The 16,544-nt window shown below is 38.2% G+C and overlaps 1 protein-coding gene across 1 annotated transcript; it reads right to left on the bottom strand.

Annotated features, from left to right (window-relative positions):
• Window positions 1-11,384: 11,384 nt before the first annotated feature.
• Window positions 11,385-15,602, bottom strand: LOC148041907 (non-functional NADPH-dependent codeinone reductase 2-like). Its single transcript, XM_087683959.1, has 5 exons — window positions 13,866-15,602; window positions 13,589-13,770; window positions 13,218-13,452; window positions 12,362-12,541; window positions 11,385-12,205 (listed from the first exon to the last, which is right to left on the bottom strand). Exons 1-5 carry the CDS (start codon window positions 13,995-13,997, stop codon window positions 11,981-11,983), a joined length of 954 nt encoding a protein of 317 aa, XP_087540085.1. The 5' UTR covers window positions 13,998-15,602; the 3' UTR covers window positions 11,385-11,980.
• Between the last annotated feature and the right edge of the window lie 942 nt (window positions 15,603-16,544).

Below are 16,544 nucleotides of genomic sequence, written 5' to 3'. Positions count from 1 at the left end.
TTTTAAGTTTTATTTTATATTAGCTGTTTGGTTTGGTTTGTTTTTTTTTTTTAAAGAATTTTTTTTAATGAGTCTAATTTTCATATTTAAATTGGTTTTCTTTTAAATGTAGTTGTTTGTGCCCTCTCAAGGAAAAAGAAGGATTGGAGCTACACAGGAAATGGTCACAAGGACTTCCCCCTAGTAAGGGATAATGGAAGGAGGATAGAGATGTAAGAATTTAGAAGGTGAAGGGAATGAAATGCCATTGTAATATAAAGAATAGAAGGGTTATGGTAGTGCTTAAGTAGAGGCATAGGGTAGAGTGGAAAGGTGGATTGATTAGGTGCCATCCAATCCAAAAGGGTATGCATATGAAAATTGTACCATAATGTTTTTTATTTGTTACTTTTTTAAAATGTTTTTTTTTAATAAATTACCCTTTCATTCACATTTAGGTTGTTTTGGAAGAGAAGATGAAGGGATGGGAAAATAGGGCAAGCAACATCTTTTAAGGAAGATGAAGGTGGGAGGGAAAAGAAAAGGGTTGTTTTTTATGAAGGACAAAGAGGGAGGGTTGTTGATGGAAGGGGCTCCCTTGGAGATGAGGAATGAAAGAGCAATGGAGTGGGGATGGCTTTATGACCAAGGAAGAGTCGAGAGTATTCTATCATGGTTCCTTGTTGTATGAGAGCATTTGGTGGTGCCTTCATCTTCCTCTTCTTTAGTCTTCTGCTTCTTTACAATTTGTACCTTCCTTTGCAAAGGAACTTCTTTGGCAGCACTCGCACCTGTGCTTGTCATGTTCATATTTTCTTTTTCTCCAAAAATGGGATGCACGTTGACCTGCATAGGTAGGCCAAATTTCCTCATGAGCTTCCCTATCAATCTATTCACCCATATCATTGTTCCTCACCTTTGGATTTGGTGCCATTATGAGCAGCAATGGAGCCCTTTGATCTTTGTTAGTTTGCACATTGTTGCTGTCTTTGTATGTTTTTTTTTCTTCTCATTCTTTTCATCATGTATGATGTCTCATGCTAATTGGGCTATCCATCCTACCCTATTGTATTTTTTTCCTACATTATCATCATGGTCCTGTTGAAGTGCTCCTTGGAGGAATTGCATAGTCGCCAGCAGTCTTTGATGAAAAGGATGCCCTCCTAGAGGTGGTCTGTGAAGAGTCACCTACCTTTGCTCCAAGATCCTTTAGTTGCAACATCTAAGCAAAGTTTCTCCATCCTCACCTCAGTCCCTATTGCTTTCGTGTGGAGTTCTAAGGCTTTTTTCTTCTTGAGTGTCTGTATCCCATAAGCACAAACCCATTTGGGAGGGTCCAAACTTTCTATAAATAGATATGCTGCCCTCCATTCAATCTTACTCTCATTTTTGCAGGTTTCAAGTGTTTTCAACTTGCTGCCCACACCCTGTTCGCGAAGGACATCGCATTCCAAGTTGTCCATTGCGGTCTTCACTCATCTAGAGTCTGTTTCCAGCTCTCCATCATCATTTTGCTGTTGTTTCCAACCAGGCAGCTGTTGTTGTCCACACATCCGACTGTCGTATAGCCTACCACGTCAGCATACTGTTGCATTTGTAGGCCCTAGGTGTGCCCATTTTTTCTTGTGTTCTTTCTCTCCCTTCAACTAACTTCTTCACATGACACCCCCCACCCTCAACTTCTTGAATAACCTCTTTTCAAAAATGAGAGTTTTTCCACCTAAACCGGTTTCTTTGACATCTCTAGACCTAATTTGTCCCTGCCCACAACTTCTTGATCCAAACTCCATGTATGCATGCTAAATTTTACCCATATTTTCTACCCGTCTTCAAAATATCTATGCCTTTCACTAAAAAATTTCTCACATCCGCCTTCTATCACTTATTATTTTTCCGCTCCCTAAAATCATCATCTATAAATACCTCAACTCTCAACTTCTAATTCCACCTCAACACAGCCCAAATATGGATTTATAACCTTATTTTTAATTAAATGTTATGAAAAATAATGCATAATACAAAGCCAAATACCTTTAGTTTTGCCAAAAAATAGTGTAAAAATAGCACAAAACAAGCAGTTATATCACTCTTCCATGGTCATCATTACATGTCTTTTTGTCCCTTTGTCCCTATACACCTTGCTTTTTATTGTGACCCCATCTAAAAAGGAGGGGTCTCCCTTTCTTTTCATCCTTATGACTACCCCATTTTCATTCTCCAACATAGAATGCACCACTCTTCCAAATGTGCCACATCAACAAGTCAGATTTATTTTTACCCGCAAAAATGATTTTTTTTCATTTTTCATAGAAAATGGATTTCCTATTCTCAAAAGGTAACCAATCATATTGCAATTTGAAATACTCACTTTTTATACACATTTTGCATTAAATTGCTTCCAAATCAATTTATTGGGTGGTATGTATTCATTATGATCAGTATTTCTTCATGCATGATCACTACAAAAACCACAAAGAAAATTCTGCAATCCCACAAAGGAAGTACTGCTAGCCAAAGAATAATTCTCAAGTCCAATGTCCACAATTGTATACATCCAATGTTCAAGTTTCTAACATAAAACCTACAACATGTGTGACAAGACAAATGAGTAAGAAATGACAACTCAAAAATGCACATTTTGTGATTGCTATTGAAAATATTGTTGTCCTTCGCATATGCTATCGTGGTGCAAAAGCATAATAACTAGCACTAAATGTTAGATATGGAAAAAGAGCATGAGAACCAACTCTAAAGTGGTAGAGAATGGAGTCTTATTAAGTGGAATGTTATGTAGAGGACACAATTGGGAGTGGCATCTGCCTCACGTATGATGTAAGCAAGGGTTGGCTCTCTTACTTGATGTATTAAGCCAAGGTATATCATCAATTAAAAAAACAAGTCTTTTGATCCTCATCATTGTGCCCTTCTTTCTTTCTTGCATTATATTTCTTCCTTTCTCTATATTATTGTTAACTACATGGTTGCACAATGAGCACACAAATATTCAATCCACCTTGAGTCTACTCCCTCTTGAACTCCATGATTGAATTTCCAACATGGTATTAGAGCTAGGGGAGCATCCTTGGTTGATAAGAATTAGCATGTATTAGCATTAGGATTAACACAGCATTAGCTTTTTACCTTCCCTCATAATTTAATGTTAAAAATCTTGGAATCTCTCACCTACCTCTCTCAATCATCGACCTCTAATGGAGACCTTGGATCTAGTTTTTGGCTTTGTAGTTTGAAGAATCCTCTTGCAAATGGCATGCCTTCTTTTTGTATACTTGTAGCTCTACAGCCTCTTGGGCTCATCTCTTCTACCAAAGTAGAGAACCTATCAACACATGGTCACATTGCAAATGATTTGAAGGATGCCTATGCAATGACAACTCTAATAATAGAACATGATATGTTGTCTACTTCTCCACTCAAAAAGTTCAAATTCACTAATCTAAAGAGTGCAACTAGGAACATTCCACTAGACAACTTGTTGGGTGAGGATGGTTTTGGTCCTGAGTTCAAAGGTTGGATAGATGAGCATGGTATTGCTCTTGCTAAACTAGGGACCTAGCCTTGTTGTTGTAATCAAAATCCTCAACTAGAATGACCTTCGAGCACATAAAGAATGCCTTGTAGGAGTCAATTACCTTAGCATCATGAAAATTTGGTGCATCTAATAGGTTTTTTCATTGAACAACAAGAAAATGAGGATGAGGACATGAAGGACACCAATCTCATACTATATAATCTAGTTGGCACCTTCAAGTAGTGCTGCAAAGTAGGGAAGAAGCTCTACATTGTTGTTGTCAACTAGGTGTCTCCATGCCAAAGATAGATAGCTTGAAGGCCCAGTTTGGGAGAGAAATCCATTGCACCACCCCTATCAAATGAGAACTAGGCTTGAAGAAGAACCTGGAAAAGTATAAGGACCCTTAGTCTCCCTGGCTTAAGAAAGGTTTGCAAAGTCCCAACCATATAGCTCACCTTAGCTTTGGAGTTCTCCTTTCATCAAATGTGTTTAGGATATTTAACCATGTACTCCTCCAAGTGAGCTTAGCTCCTATTTGGTGCACTATATGCCCAATAGCTAAGGATTTAGTAGTCAAGAAGCTCCAAGCTTCAAGACAGCCATAGCCAAAAAGCTTCAAGCTTCTGATATTGATTGTTATCACTTAAATTGATTGTCAGTCAGTAAGAAAGAATTATCATATATTCAAAGATCTTGGAGGGATTTGATTCTAGGTAATGGGAATGGGAATACTTCCTTCAAGCTTCATTGGCATGGTGGATTATGCTTCAAATGTCTCAACCATGAGGGTGATAAAAGGCGTTGAAGTGAATTTATCCAATAGCTTGTTCTATGTTATTTAATATTAGCTTTATCTTTGTTAGAAGATTTACCTTTGGGAGTCATGTCACATGCTTGCCATCAAGCACAATTATCTATGCTTGACCTCTCAATTAGAAGGGCTACCATCATGAAGACAACCTATGGAGAATCTACATCAACAATATGAAGAGCTCAAAGAGACTCAATGTTGTGGACATCATCAACAAATACAAATGACCTTGTACCTTGGACATTGATAAAAGATAAAATGTTCTAATAGCTTTATAGTACTTGGTTGGACAAGTATTCTTGGAATAGTGGTTAGTAGTAGTTGCCAAAATGTCAAACTCAATGCTTTCTTGGAATAGTAGCTTAGTCAAGATGTCAGAATAGAATTTATTTTCTTGGAATAGTAGCATAGCCAAGATGTAAAACTCAAGTCCTTTCATACAACAATTAATGTAAGCTCAACTTAACCATATGAACCAAAGATTCCATGTTTGGACCATGGGAGGGTGTTGAAACTCTTATGGTCCTTCACATGTATTGTTGTGGTGGAAAAATCATAAGAACTAGCATGAAACATTAAACAAAGATCATGAGAGCTAGCGCTAAAGTGGTGGAAAAGGGAGCCTTATTGGGTGGAACTTTAGGTAGAGGATTTGGTGGGAGTGGCATCTACCTCACCTATGATGTAAGAAAAACTTGGTTCTCACTTGATATATTGAGCCTATATAAGAGGCATATCATGAATAAACAAAACAAACCTTGAGATCTTCATCATTTTTCCATTGTCTCTTTCTCACATTATCTTGTTTCCTTTCTCTCTATTGTTGTTAACCGTATGATTGCACAATGAGCACACATATTCAATTCACCTTTAAGTGCTACTCACTCTTGACCTCCATGATGGAATTTCCAACAATAGCTCAATTAGCCAATTCAACTACATGAGTAGCTCTAAAGGGAGTTAAGCCACAAAACCCCCACTAGAAATACCTATATGATCTTGGATTTTGTAGTATGTAGCATTCAAAGAGATCTACACTATAAAGAGTGGTGCTTCAGTGTACGAGTGTGCTTAAGTGGGTTGCACATTAGGTGACTAGATTAGGCTAGAGATCACCTCAACTAGAGTAGGTGTTGCAATTTAGCCTTAGGAGGGAAGCCTAGACCTATCTTTTGTCATCAAGAGGAGCTTTGTGGATGTGTTTTCTTGAAGAGTTCAATAGAAGAAGTGCTAAGAAAACTATGTTTTTTGCAAATGAAGGTAGATTTTAACTTTTCACTCTCTCATGACGAGCAAGGCCTAGTGTTCGGATGGAGGAAGTCCTAGCCATCTATGTTTTCAAAGTCTAAGGGGGACTACAATGTTGGATTCTATAAGCAAGTGAAGGATGTATACCAAAATGGACTTCGATTTCCAAGCCCTCATGGACCATCAGGTCCATATTCTACCTATGCTTCCCTAGGATTAGAAGGTCGGTGAAGACAACTTTAGAATTTGGAACGTGATGATGGAGGCCATTCTAAAGTCTCATGATCTTGCAGAGATGGTGATCAAGAAGATCAAACATCTTATGGGATCAAGTATCCCAACTCTCTTTCTACATTTGAGAAATGTGATTTCAAGAAGGCTTGGGCACATTGGGACAAATTGAATGCTTGCATCTATTCCTTCATGTTTTTCTTATGCACATCAATAGCCATTACTCATGCCAAGAAGCATATGAAGGGTCTTAATAGATATGGCTGCACTTGGAGCAACTATACAATCAAATGACATCGTGTAGATGTGGACTTTGGAGTCGAATAAGTCTCCATTGATGAAAGATCACATTAGCAAGTTGGAAAATTTGTATAAGAGATTCTCTAGGTAGGGAAGGTGATCTCCATTAAGATATGATTGTAGATCTACTTATGCACCTAGCCTATTGGCAGAATGATTTTAACTCTTCTTTGATCACATCCGAGCATCTTGATACCATCACATGAAAAGAGCTGGTGCCAATGCTTTTGAATCAAGATGATTAGTTCATGATGCATTATACCCCTAAGGGGAATTTAGAGGCTTTGGCAAGTCATAATGCAAATGAAAAGAAAAAGGGAAAGGAGAAGAAGAAGGATGACTCCACCTACCACGTGTGCCAAAACATGTCATTTCAAAAGAAACTTACCAAACATCGACAAGAACAAACTATCCAAGAAGGATTATGAGTCATGAGAACCAATGATTGCTCCATCTTCATCTCTGTTTCTAAATATAGAGATGTTGGAGTCATCACCCTCTAAGAATCTAGCAGTACCGGTTCCTTTGGCTCAAAATTGGATCCCAAATAATGGCACTTCTAGCCACATGAATCTATCACAGGAAGGGATATTTTGCGCTTACATTCAATGCAAGGCAATGTATTCATCAATGGCAACTCTTTAGTTTCCCTTTATGGAATTTGGAGAGATTTAAACCATTAAATATGGGCATGGTAGTACTTTCAAATCAAAGGTGCTCTATATACCCCGTCTTGTCTTCCACTCTTATCACTAAGCAAGACATGCAACTTGGGGCCACTAGTGGAATTTGATGCTAAAAGTTTTAAGATCCAAAATCGAAAGATACATGTGATGGTGTGTCAAGGCTTGGATCTCTCTAGAGAACACCAAGGAAACGAGGAAAATACAGCAAGAAAGTTTATCTTGTAGCATCAACAAGCAATGTTTTAATCTCTTCATATTGCCAAACAAGAAAAACAACAAGAACATCTTTACACAATGTCATAAACATTTTTCTCCACTAGTTTATCTTCATTAAATCTTCACAATGTCTTCATTATTATCAATCAATAATCATAATGTCTTCATTATTATCAATCAATAATCACAATGTCTTCATTATTATCAATCAATAATATTCCCAATCTAAAAACTCATCTAATAGATCACATATAGAAGCATATAGAGCAGTCATAAAGACATGTAGAAGCTCAACATGACACTACAAAAAAGGTCAATAGAACATACCAAAACCATTCAGCTTTAACCACTCATTCCATCTCATCAAAAACCTTTCAAAACATCTTCAATCGCACTCAAACCTCATCAGTCACATCTTCAACCATTCAACAGAACCAAAAACAAAACCAAGTAGATACAAAAGAACCTCAGGCATCAAAACAACCAAAAATCCAACAAAAGATAGCCAAAAATACAGTCTCTTTCACTCTCAACAAGGCTACAAGGAGCATGGTCCCTATAAGCTAAAGAGCACAATGTTGCTCTCTCATTATCTACTTTCTTCTCGGTCCTAGACTAGGTTATGGCATGCTCGATTTGGTCACCCCAACCATAAGTACCGATGCTAGGAGGCATATTCCACGGTGGATTCCGTGAGTTTTTATTCCACGATGTGGATTCCGTGAGGTTTTATGGTGGATTCCGTAAAACTATATTTATTTGCCGGGGCTCGTACACAATGTGGATTCCTTGTGCAAGAAGTTGACGGGGACTCCTGTCCTTTTTGGGCATCACGTTAATTTAATGTGCAAGTGGGTGATTCCATAGCGGGTGATTCTTCAAAATACATATTTAAATTAATGGACGTTTATGAGTTTAGAGTGCGCACTCGTATTAAATTAAGGCTAGGACAGAGTTCCAACCTATTTATTTTGTTTGTAGCTAAAGACTGCTAGATATTCACTTTTGTCGATTTAATTTTATTATTTTCTAACAATTGTAAATGCTTCAATTGATGTGTGGAGCAGGCGATGCTGGGGTTGGGAAGCACTCGGCGATAGCGTGTATTGAATTTACCTAGAAGAAATTATCATTTTTGATGGGTACGTGTCTTATCATTAAAGGTGTGGCGCTAATATTTATTTAGACACACTTATTTATTGAAGTGCTTGACAAATATTTATTATTTTGTATGTACATGGATGCATGATTTAAATATTCATTATTGGACATTGTATTTGGACATAGCCAGACTCTTGGGCCACCCAACCACTTTATTCTTTATTTGGAAAAAAAAAACACAAAAGCTAAAGCATGCTAATTGTAAAATTGGGCTATTTTTTAGCTTTGAGATGAATACATTTATAAATACATGCTTTGTGGAGCGCTCACACAAGGCATGGGGGTACATTATACCCAATTGGTGTTTTTGCCTCATGTCGTGCAAGTGTATTCTCTTGTTTTTTAAAGCTGAAAGTAGAGTTCTTTATTTTTGGGATTCTTCCAGTGCTCGCTACGTACGCATACAACATCCGATTTGCGCACCAAGTACTTTGGGAGGGGCCTCAGAAAAGATGGTTCATAGCTTACCAAAGGTTAAAGTGAGCCAAACACCTTGTGTATCTTGCATTAAAGGAAAGTTTCAGCAAGACTCCATTCCTAACAAGGTGTCTCAAAGGGCCAAACACTAAAGTTGCTAAACAAGGATTTGTATGGACCCATGCAACAAGAGTCTCTAAAAGAAAGTAAATATTTCATGCTTATAATTGATGATTTTAGCAAGATGACACAAGTTTTAGTTTTGCAATTAAAGTCAAAGACATTCTATCTTTAAAGTAATGTAAGTTTGTCATAAATTAAAAGCAGTTAAGGTTGAGAAAGGCAATAGCTTTACCTCCAACAAAATGGTTTGATTTTGTGCAAATCTAAGAAGATATAACACTCCATCACAAAATGCTGTGTTGGAACACAAGAGTCATACAATGGTAGATGGCAAGGACCTGCTAGAGCATCCTCAAGTGTCCCAAGTTCTATATGCAAAGGCTATAGTGATGGATGTTTGTATTCTCAATAGATCCTCTACTTCTACAATTCTTGGCATGGCACCTCTTGAGGTGTACTTTAGCAACAAACTTCATGTCTCTTATTTCAAGGTCTTTAGGTGCAATTCCTATGTTCACATCCCAAAGAAGGAATAAGGAAAGATGGATTCGTAGGATTCATGACATCTATTCGTGGGCTACCACTCCTAATCAGTGGTATCAATTATAAGACCTAGAGATAATGTGCTCATCAAACCCCAAAAGATGTAGCAATTAAGGGATGGGATTTCCAAGGAAGTGGAAGTGGCAAGATGGTCCTCTCAACAATCTCATCAACTTCAAGTATATTCACAAAAGTTTTTGCGTGTGAATCACAAGCTCATGACCTGTTCTATGACCATTCAGAACCCGACTTCCCTTGAAGAAGATATACAGCATGACCATTTGCAAAGAGCCATGAAGTAGAAATTAGAGGCCATTGAGTGGAATGGCACACAAGAGCTAGTTCTAAGACCAACCAAACACAAAGTCATTGGAGTAAAGTGGGTGTTCAAAATAAAGCACCATAGCAACAATTCCTTGGACAAGCACAAGGCCAGATTGGTTGCCAAGGGGATTGCTTAGAAACTCAAAGTGCATTTTGATTATATCTTCACCCCTACCAAGAGGATGGGACAATCAAGGTCATTCTCACTTTGGCTAGCCATAGTCAATGGCCAATCTATCAACTGGATGTGAAATCTGGAATTTTCAATGGATATTTGACAAAGAAGATCAGTGTTGAGCAGCCTCCAAGGTGTGAGAGATTAGATGCCAAGGTCATGTTGCACTAGTTAAAAAAATATCATTATGGATTGAAGCAACACCTTTCTAGAGGAAAGGCTAGCATATTAGAGATCGAAACTTCAATCCTAATATTTATGTCCACATCTCAAGTGGATAGACAAGTCTATTTGTGCTATATATGAATGACCTCATTGTCATTGTGAACAGAGACAACATTCAAATAGTGTAGAAGAGTCAAGATTCACTCAAGGCAATGTTCAAGATGACAAACATGGGGCTATTACACTTCTCTCTTGGCCATGAGATATGGCAAAGTCAAAGAGGGATTTTCCTTTCTCAATATCGATGTATTCAAGAATTATAGATAGCGTTCGAGACAAAAGCTGACTAGTCAATCTCTTACTCAATGAATCCAAATATTAAGGCAATAGCTCTTAGAAATTTAGAGGTCATAGATGCTTCCAATTATCGGGGACTGTTAGGTTAACTAATTTGGCTTCTTTATATGAGGATATATCTATGCTTTTTGGTTGGCCTTCTTGCAAGCTTTATAAGCAAGACCAAGAAGATTCATTGGCAAGCAACTATGAGGATTTTTTGTTTCCTCAAAAGGACACCATATGGAGCTTTGTTCTTCAAAGTAGATATATGCAATCCAAATCGTATATTTCACATATGAACCAATTAACAAGCAAGTAACGAGTATCATGTACTACCACATGTGAGGCCATGTGGCTTCAAAGAGTGCTAGATGAGATTGGCTATCCTTAGATCCATACTACATTCATTCTATATGACAGCCAAAGTTGCAAAGGTATTGCTTCGAATCCAATGCTTCATGAATGGACCAAGCATATAGAGACCCAATATCATAATATCAAAGAGAAGGCATTGAATAGTGCAATCATGGAATATTGCAAGACTCAAAACAATTTGGCATAGCTTTTCACCAACACAATTCCTCAAATCATGCCACATCTTCATTCTTAATCCCTTAGTCTCATGACTCATCCAAGTTTCTTAAGGGGGTGTTCAGAGGATCAACTCATGTTTGTGTTAAGTGATGCAAAGCTAGACTGTAATTTGGCATAATTGGTCAATCCTTCAAGCAATTCCACAAGGCAAACACTTCCATGCATATCATCTACACAATAATTTGATTATTCTTGTTTATTTGTGATAGTTTTTCTATGCATATGCATGGTCATTCAATTTAGATAATCTTAAGAGAACCAATCAACTAAAGTGAGGTACACTTAGTGAGATACACACATGCATTCGCTTCTATACATATTCCCCTCTTTCATGCAACATTAAACATTCATCTCTCCATCATAGGACTCCTAGAAAAAACCCTAATTCAATCAAGATAAAAATGCACCTGCATAAGTCTTGTGCACATCTAAACTACCAAAAGTAGACGAGCTAACAATTCTTTTAAGTGTAGGAATAGTTACATACTTTCGCATGTGGTGAAGTGTAGCAATAGGGATGCCCACAGTCATTAATCTCACTTGCACATATTATTGGTATGATACATGATATCATGTGTCCATGATAGGACATAACCAAAACCACAATATTGATAATTTGTTTGGAAATCCTAACACATATACCACCGATTCTTTTCATGGTGGTCTTCCCTTGTTTGTCCCCTTATGTAAACCTATATGTGCATGATCCAAACATATGATGCCTCTTCTAAGCAGTAGCCGAATTGCATGGTTCACAGCATCTTGCTCATTTTGGCGTTATCCAAAACCTCAACAATAGTAGCTCTCTGTATTGGCCAAAGAATACCTCTCAGATATTGTAAAAAGGTGGGCTTTGTTCTGTAACTTACATAGGTGTAACTTAAACCGAAGACTACTTTAGGCAGGTGATGGGTTAAGATATTATTTTCAATACATGTATTTTCAGACATGCATAGCTCTAACTTCTCAGTGACTGCCTACCACATTGATCTTTATGATGTTTTTGCAGGTTTTAGGTTATGCAAGCCTTGACTACAATGCATATACCTTGTGCTTGTTTCTCATACCAATTCTCAGAGTCTATACTTTGAGGCAAATATACAAATAAACATTATTGCATTGTATGGGATCATGTATCAGATTTCCCCATCCCATAGTTCTTGCACATTTTTGAATGGGCCACTATCACTGCACAGAAAATGCCCATCAATGTTCTTTTTTTGCTCCAATTTCCCAATCCTATGGTGATCGTCTTCAGTGAGCTGCCACCCAAAAACCTGAATGTTCTCGATCATCCGCTTTTTGGTGAAGGTCTTGGGGAGCACACTCACCCCCTGGTCCAATGCCCACCTCAGTACTACCTGTAAAAAGTAAGCACACAAACTTAAGGAACTTATTGATAAGCCTAAGAGAACAGTTGGACAACAATCCTAACTGTCGTCTGAGAAATATGGCAATCAAAAAGCTCACTGACATGAAAATATCATGCAAGCACACATTAACAGATGAGCAGTCACCTGTGCAGGAGACCTTCCATGCTTGAGAGCAATCTCCTTAATTACAGGATCTTCAATAACATCTAGGGTTCCCCACTTCTTGAGAGGAGCTCCTAAGGGTGAATAGGCACTGACATGAATATTGAACTTGCTACAAGTGGCCCTCAGTTGTCTCTGCTGCCATTTAGGGTGCATTTCTACCTGAACAGAGGGCTCAAGAAGTTAGTTAACATTGTATGTTGTAATTCCAATCTCATGCTCAGACCTCCTTTTTTCTGCCTCTGTCGGGAACCGTAAATCAGGTGATCTGTTGTGGGCTTTTTGAGGCACACATATGAAGAAAGCAGAGAAGGATCAAGACACAACAGTCCAAGATAACCAATGTGGTAGTTCATGCCACAGCAAGCTACCACAGCAACCTATGAAGTGATCTGGATTACATACGCACCTGCTCATGTAATTCAGGCATGTGTGGAAGCCTAATAAAGTGGGTGCAGAGCTGATTTAACATAAACAGGGTACTTTGGAAGTGTTTGGACATCCAAAAGTCCAAGAGCTTTGGTGTACAAATAGTATGAATCAGTTGCCCACTGACATCTGCATTACAGACTCTTTTTGGCATCTACTCTGTATATGGTATTTCGTTTGGTAATCTCATTCTGAATAAACAGATCACGTTTGGTAAACACATGCTGTTTTTTGCAGTCTTCTTGGCATCTAGCAGTAATTGAACAGGTAAAGCTGAGCATGCATGCCCACAAATGCACAAAACTTAGTGGCATTACAGGACTTCAAACCTAACAAAGTTTCATGAATGATCAACTTTTAAGTAAAAATGTTAAGCAGGAAGACCGTGCTCACAACCAGATATTTGTACCTGATTGACTGCAGGGGGGATATTTGCAAACTCGAGCAGGTCAAGGATCTTCTTGCATGAGAAATTGCTGACCCCGATGGCCCTTGTGAGGCCTTGTTGCAGGGCTGTCTCCATAGCTCGCCATGTGCCGTGGACATCGAGGGGCAGCACATTGTCTGACTTGGCCGGTGAGAACTCCTTCATTCTGGCAGGCCAATGGATGAGGTAAAGGTCCAGATAATCGAGCTTCAATTCTCTGCAGGAAGAACAATATTATGCTTAATAGGAGGCAGAATCTTTCAACCTTGCATTGATTGCTGTATTAGTTTATCAAAATTGATGGTAGGAGAGCTTGGAACGAGAAATAAAACAAGGGTACTAATCATACGGACTTGAGGCTTTTGGTGATGGCAGGCAAGACGGCCTCGGGGTACGAATCGGTGGGCTGGAGCTTGGAGGTGATGAAGAGGTCCTGTCTCTTCACGAGGCCTGACGCCATAGCCTCCGCCAGGGCCTCTCCAAGGAAGCCCTCGCTGGTGTAGGCGGCTGCCGTGTCGAAATGGCGGTAGCCAATCTACAAATTCAATATAAGATCAGGGAGAAACAGTAATCTTCAAAACCTGAAATCTACATGCACAGGCACAGAGAGAGAGAGAGAGGAGCTGCAACCTCGATGGCATCCCGCATGGCGGCCTTCTTCTCTGCGTGGTTGAACGGGTCAACGGAGCCCGTCCCCATGCCTAGCAGGGGAATCGATACTCCATTATTGAGCTCGGCCACCTGCACTGATCCAGCAGCCATAGCTAATAGCTATATCAGAACACAGAAGATCCTAGATGAATAACGCCTGCAGGCCTTGCTTAAGGAACTCGCGTGCAGCAATTGCACACAACAACATCTGAGACGAACTTCCATTGAAGGAAGAGTCCGAGAGGCCCAAGAACTCATCTTGGACCACAATTAGATACTCACCCAACCTCGTCAACCGACTGGTTGAATATACACAAACACCTCTCTCTCTCTCTCTCTCTCTCCCTCTCTCTCTCTCTCTCTCATTATTTTCTCACAACATAATGCATCTCAAACTATGTCACAATATGTCATAAATAGCACATAATAGTCAATATCATATTAAAAGGAGAGAGATTTCAATTTGTTTGAGAATCATACATATGCACATCTTTTAGATGCCATGAAAAATTTAATGGAACTGAAAGAGTTATTATTAGCATGCGAGAATGGATTTCAAGCCTCTAGGGTAAAGGGGCCAATAGATTGTCATCTAACAATCCTCCATTATTTAAAAAAATTCCAAGTGAGTTGCATAAATGTTTTTTAATAGTCAAACTATTTATATTATATAGAGCTCAAAGAAAAAATATTGGGATATTTTGATATTTTTATCAAGTAGCCTTAATTACAAACGAAAGGTTCATAAAGAGAGGCAGTGAGGGACCAATAAAGTGACACTCGAGGATGCATTGCTTTAGGGTTTTACAAAATCTAAAATATTAAAAAAATTACATGGCTCAATTGTTTAACTTAAGTTAAGCTCATCTGTAATTTTAAAAAATTCATATTATATTGTTAAGTGACTAAAAAAGCCACATCTTTCTTGTAAAATTGTCACTCAATTGGGGTGGGGTGTGTTTTCCTTTTGGCGGGCGCTACTTTATTGGCCCCTTTACCCTATACAGTGCAGACGTCTTCAAGACCCCAAACATTCAAGAGGTGAAAGAGAATTTGAAGGATTTTGGAAGTTAGCTTTCATGGTGCAAATATTCATCGAATACAAAGTTCATGGTACCAAGATCCTCCCCTCTTTAAACTTGGAGAGAGAGAGAGAGCTTAAACTTCAATACCTAAGTTATAAAAGCAAAGTCATTAAGAACATCAAAACCTATAAACATAAGAGGCAATAATGAAAAGAATCAAGTACTCGAAAGAACATGAATGATGATTCATGAATAAGAAAATTGGAAAACTTTGACCACACAACATTAACTTGTTTCACTTAGTCAATACCTTGCTTTCTCATTTATATAACATTGAAAAATTTTCAATGCACACATCATTGTGCTTACACATGCATCACATTCCAACAAAAAATTACACTTGTGTAGGTATCTTGTTAATTCTCCTCTCTATAGCACATGTATATAGCTACATATTTCAAGCAACTCTTGTATGCCAAACATCATAATCTCCTCGATGTCTCCTACATGCACCCCATGTATCAACTTCTCTTATGCACAGAACACTAACCACATGACACCTATATAGCTAAATATAAGAACCATGTTTTGTGCCATCTTGCAAATAAATAGAAGACCAATGTTATAAACCATATTCCATCTTTAGTTTTCAAGAGAAAGTTAGTATCACAGCTACTCATCATCAAGTCTACATGAACATCAGTACCCATTAAGTTTACATGAATTGTGTTCACATTTTTCTTACATTTGTTGATTATGGAGCATGGAAAACACATCCAACCATATTCCATCTTCAGTTTTCAAGAGAAAGTTAGTATCATAGCTACTCATCAAGTCTACATGAACGTCACTACCCATTAAGTCAACATGAATTGTGTTCACATTTTTCTTACATTTGTTGATGATGGGGCATGGAAAACACATCCAACCAACCATCAACCTTCGCCAAAAGAATGTGTTGATGCTTGGTATACCTAACTTAAAGTACTCAAATCAATGGAAGCCTCTCTTGATTTGATACATCAATACAAATGGGAATATGTAAAGAAACTATAAAAATAACCATCAATCTTTAATTCACACAATCTACTCTTAGATATATGAAATATCATTATATTAGTTTGCAAGGTAGCCACTTATATACAAGAAATCACACAAACAAAATATCATGGGGGTAATGTGAGTGATGCTCAATGCTATAGGCAACTAAAATGACATCATCAATAGCAGGAGTACATCCCATAGGAAGCCTAATCTTGATGTGAAAGGTGGAGCAAGAGGTGAGAGCACAAGCAGAAATAAGAGGATGCAAGGGTTATGGAAGTTCAAGCAAGAGAGACCAAGATGATGTATGAAAACTCTAACAATCACAATGTGTGATATGCCTTCCCTTATTAATAAAGTAACAGTGAATGAACAACCACCACCTATAGTGTACATATGTGTAAGTAGTAAGTACAAGTAAATGTAGGTGGCTAGGCACATGTTAGATTTAACTCCCAACAACCTTCCACTTAAAGACGAATGCATCTAAGTGTGGAGAGCACAAGAAAAGAGTGACAAAATACAAATATGTACATAGAAGTACAATAGGATGAGAAATAGAATTCATCTCATCGTACACCCATCATCT

Source organism: Lygodium microphyllum, chromosome 1 (assembly GCF_053477565.2).
Source record: "Lygodium microphyllum isolate KBCC chromosome 1, Lygodium_microphyllum_v1.1.10, whole genome shotgun sequence".
NCBI classification, from domain to species: Eukaryota; Viridiplantae; Streptophyta; class Polypodiopsida; order Schizaeales; family Lygodiaceae; genus Lygodium; species Lygodium microphyllum.
This window is presented reverse-complemented; position numbering and strand designations above follow the sequence as displayed.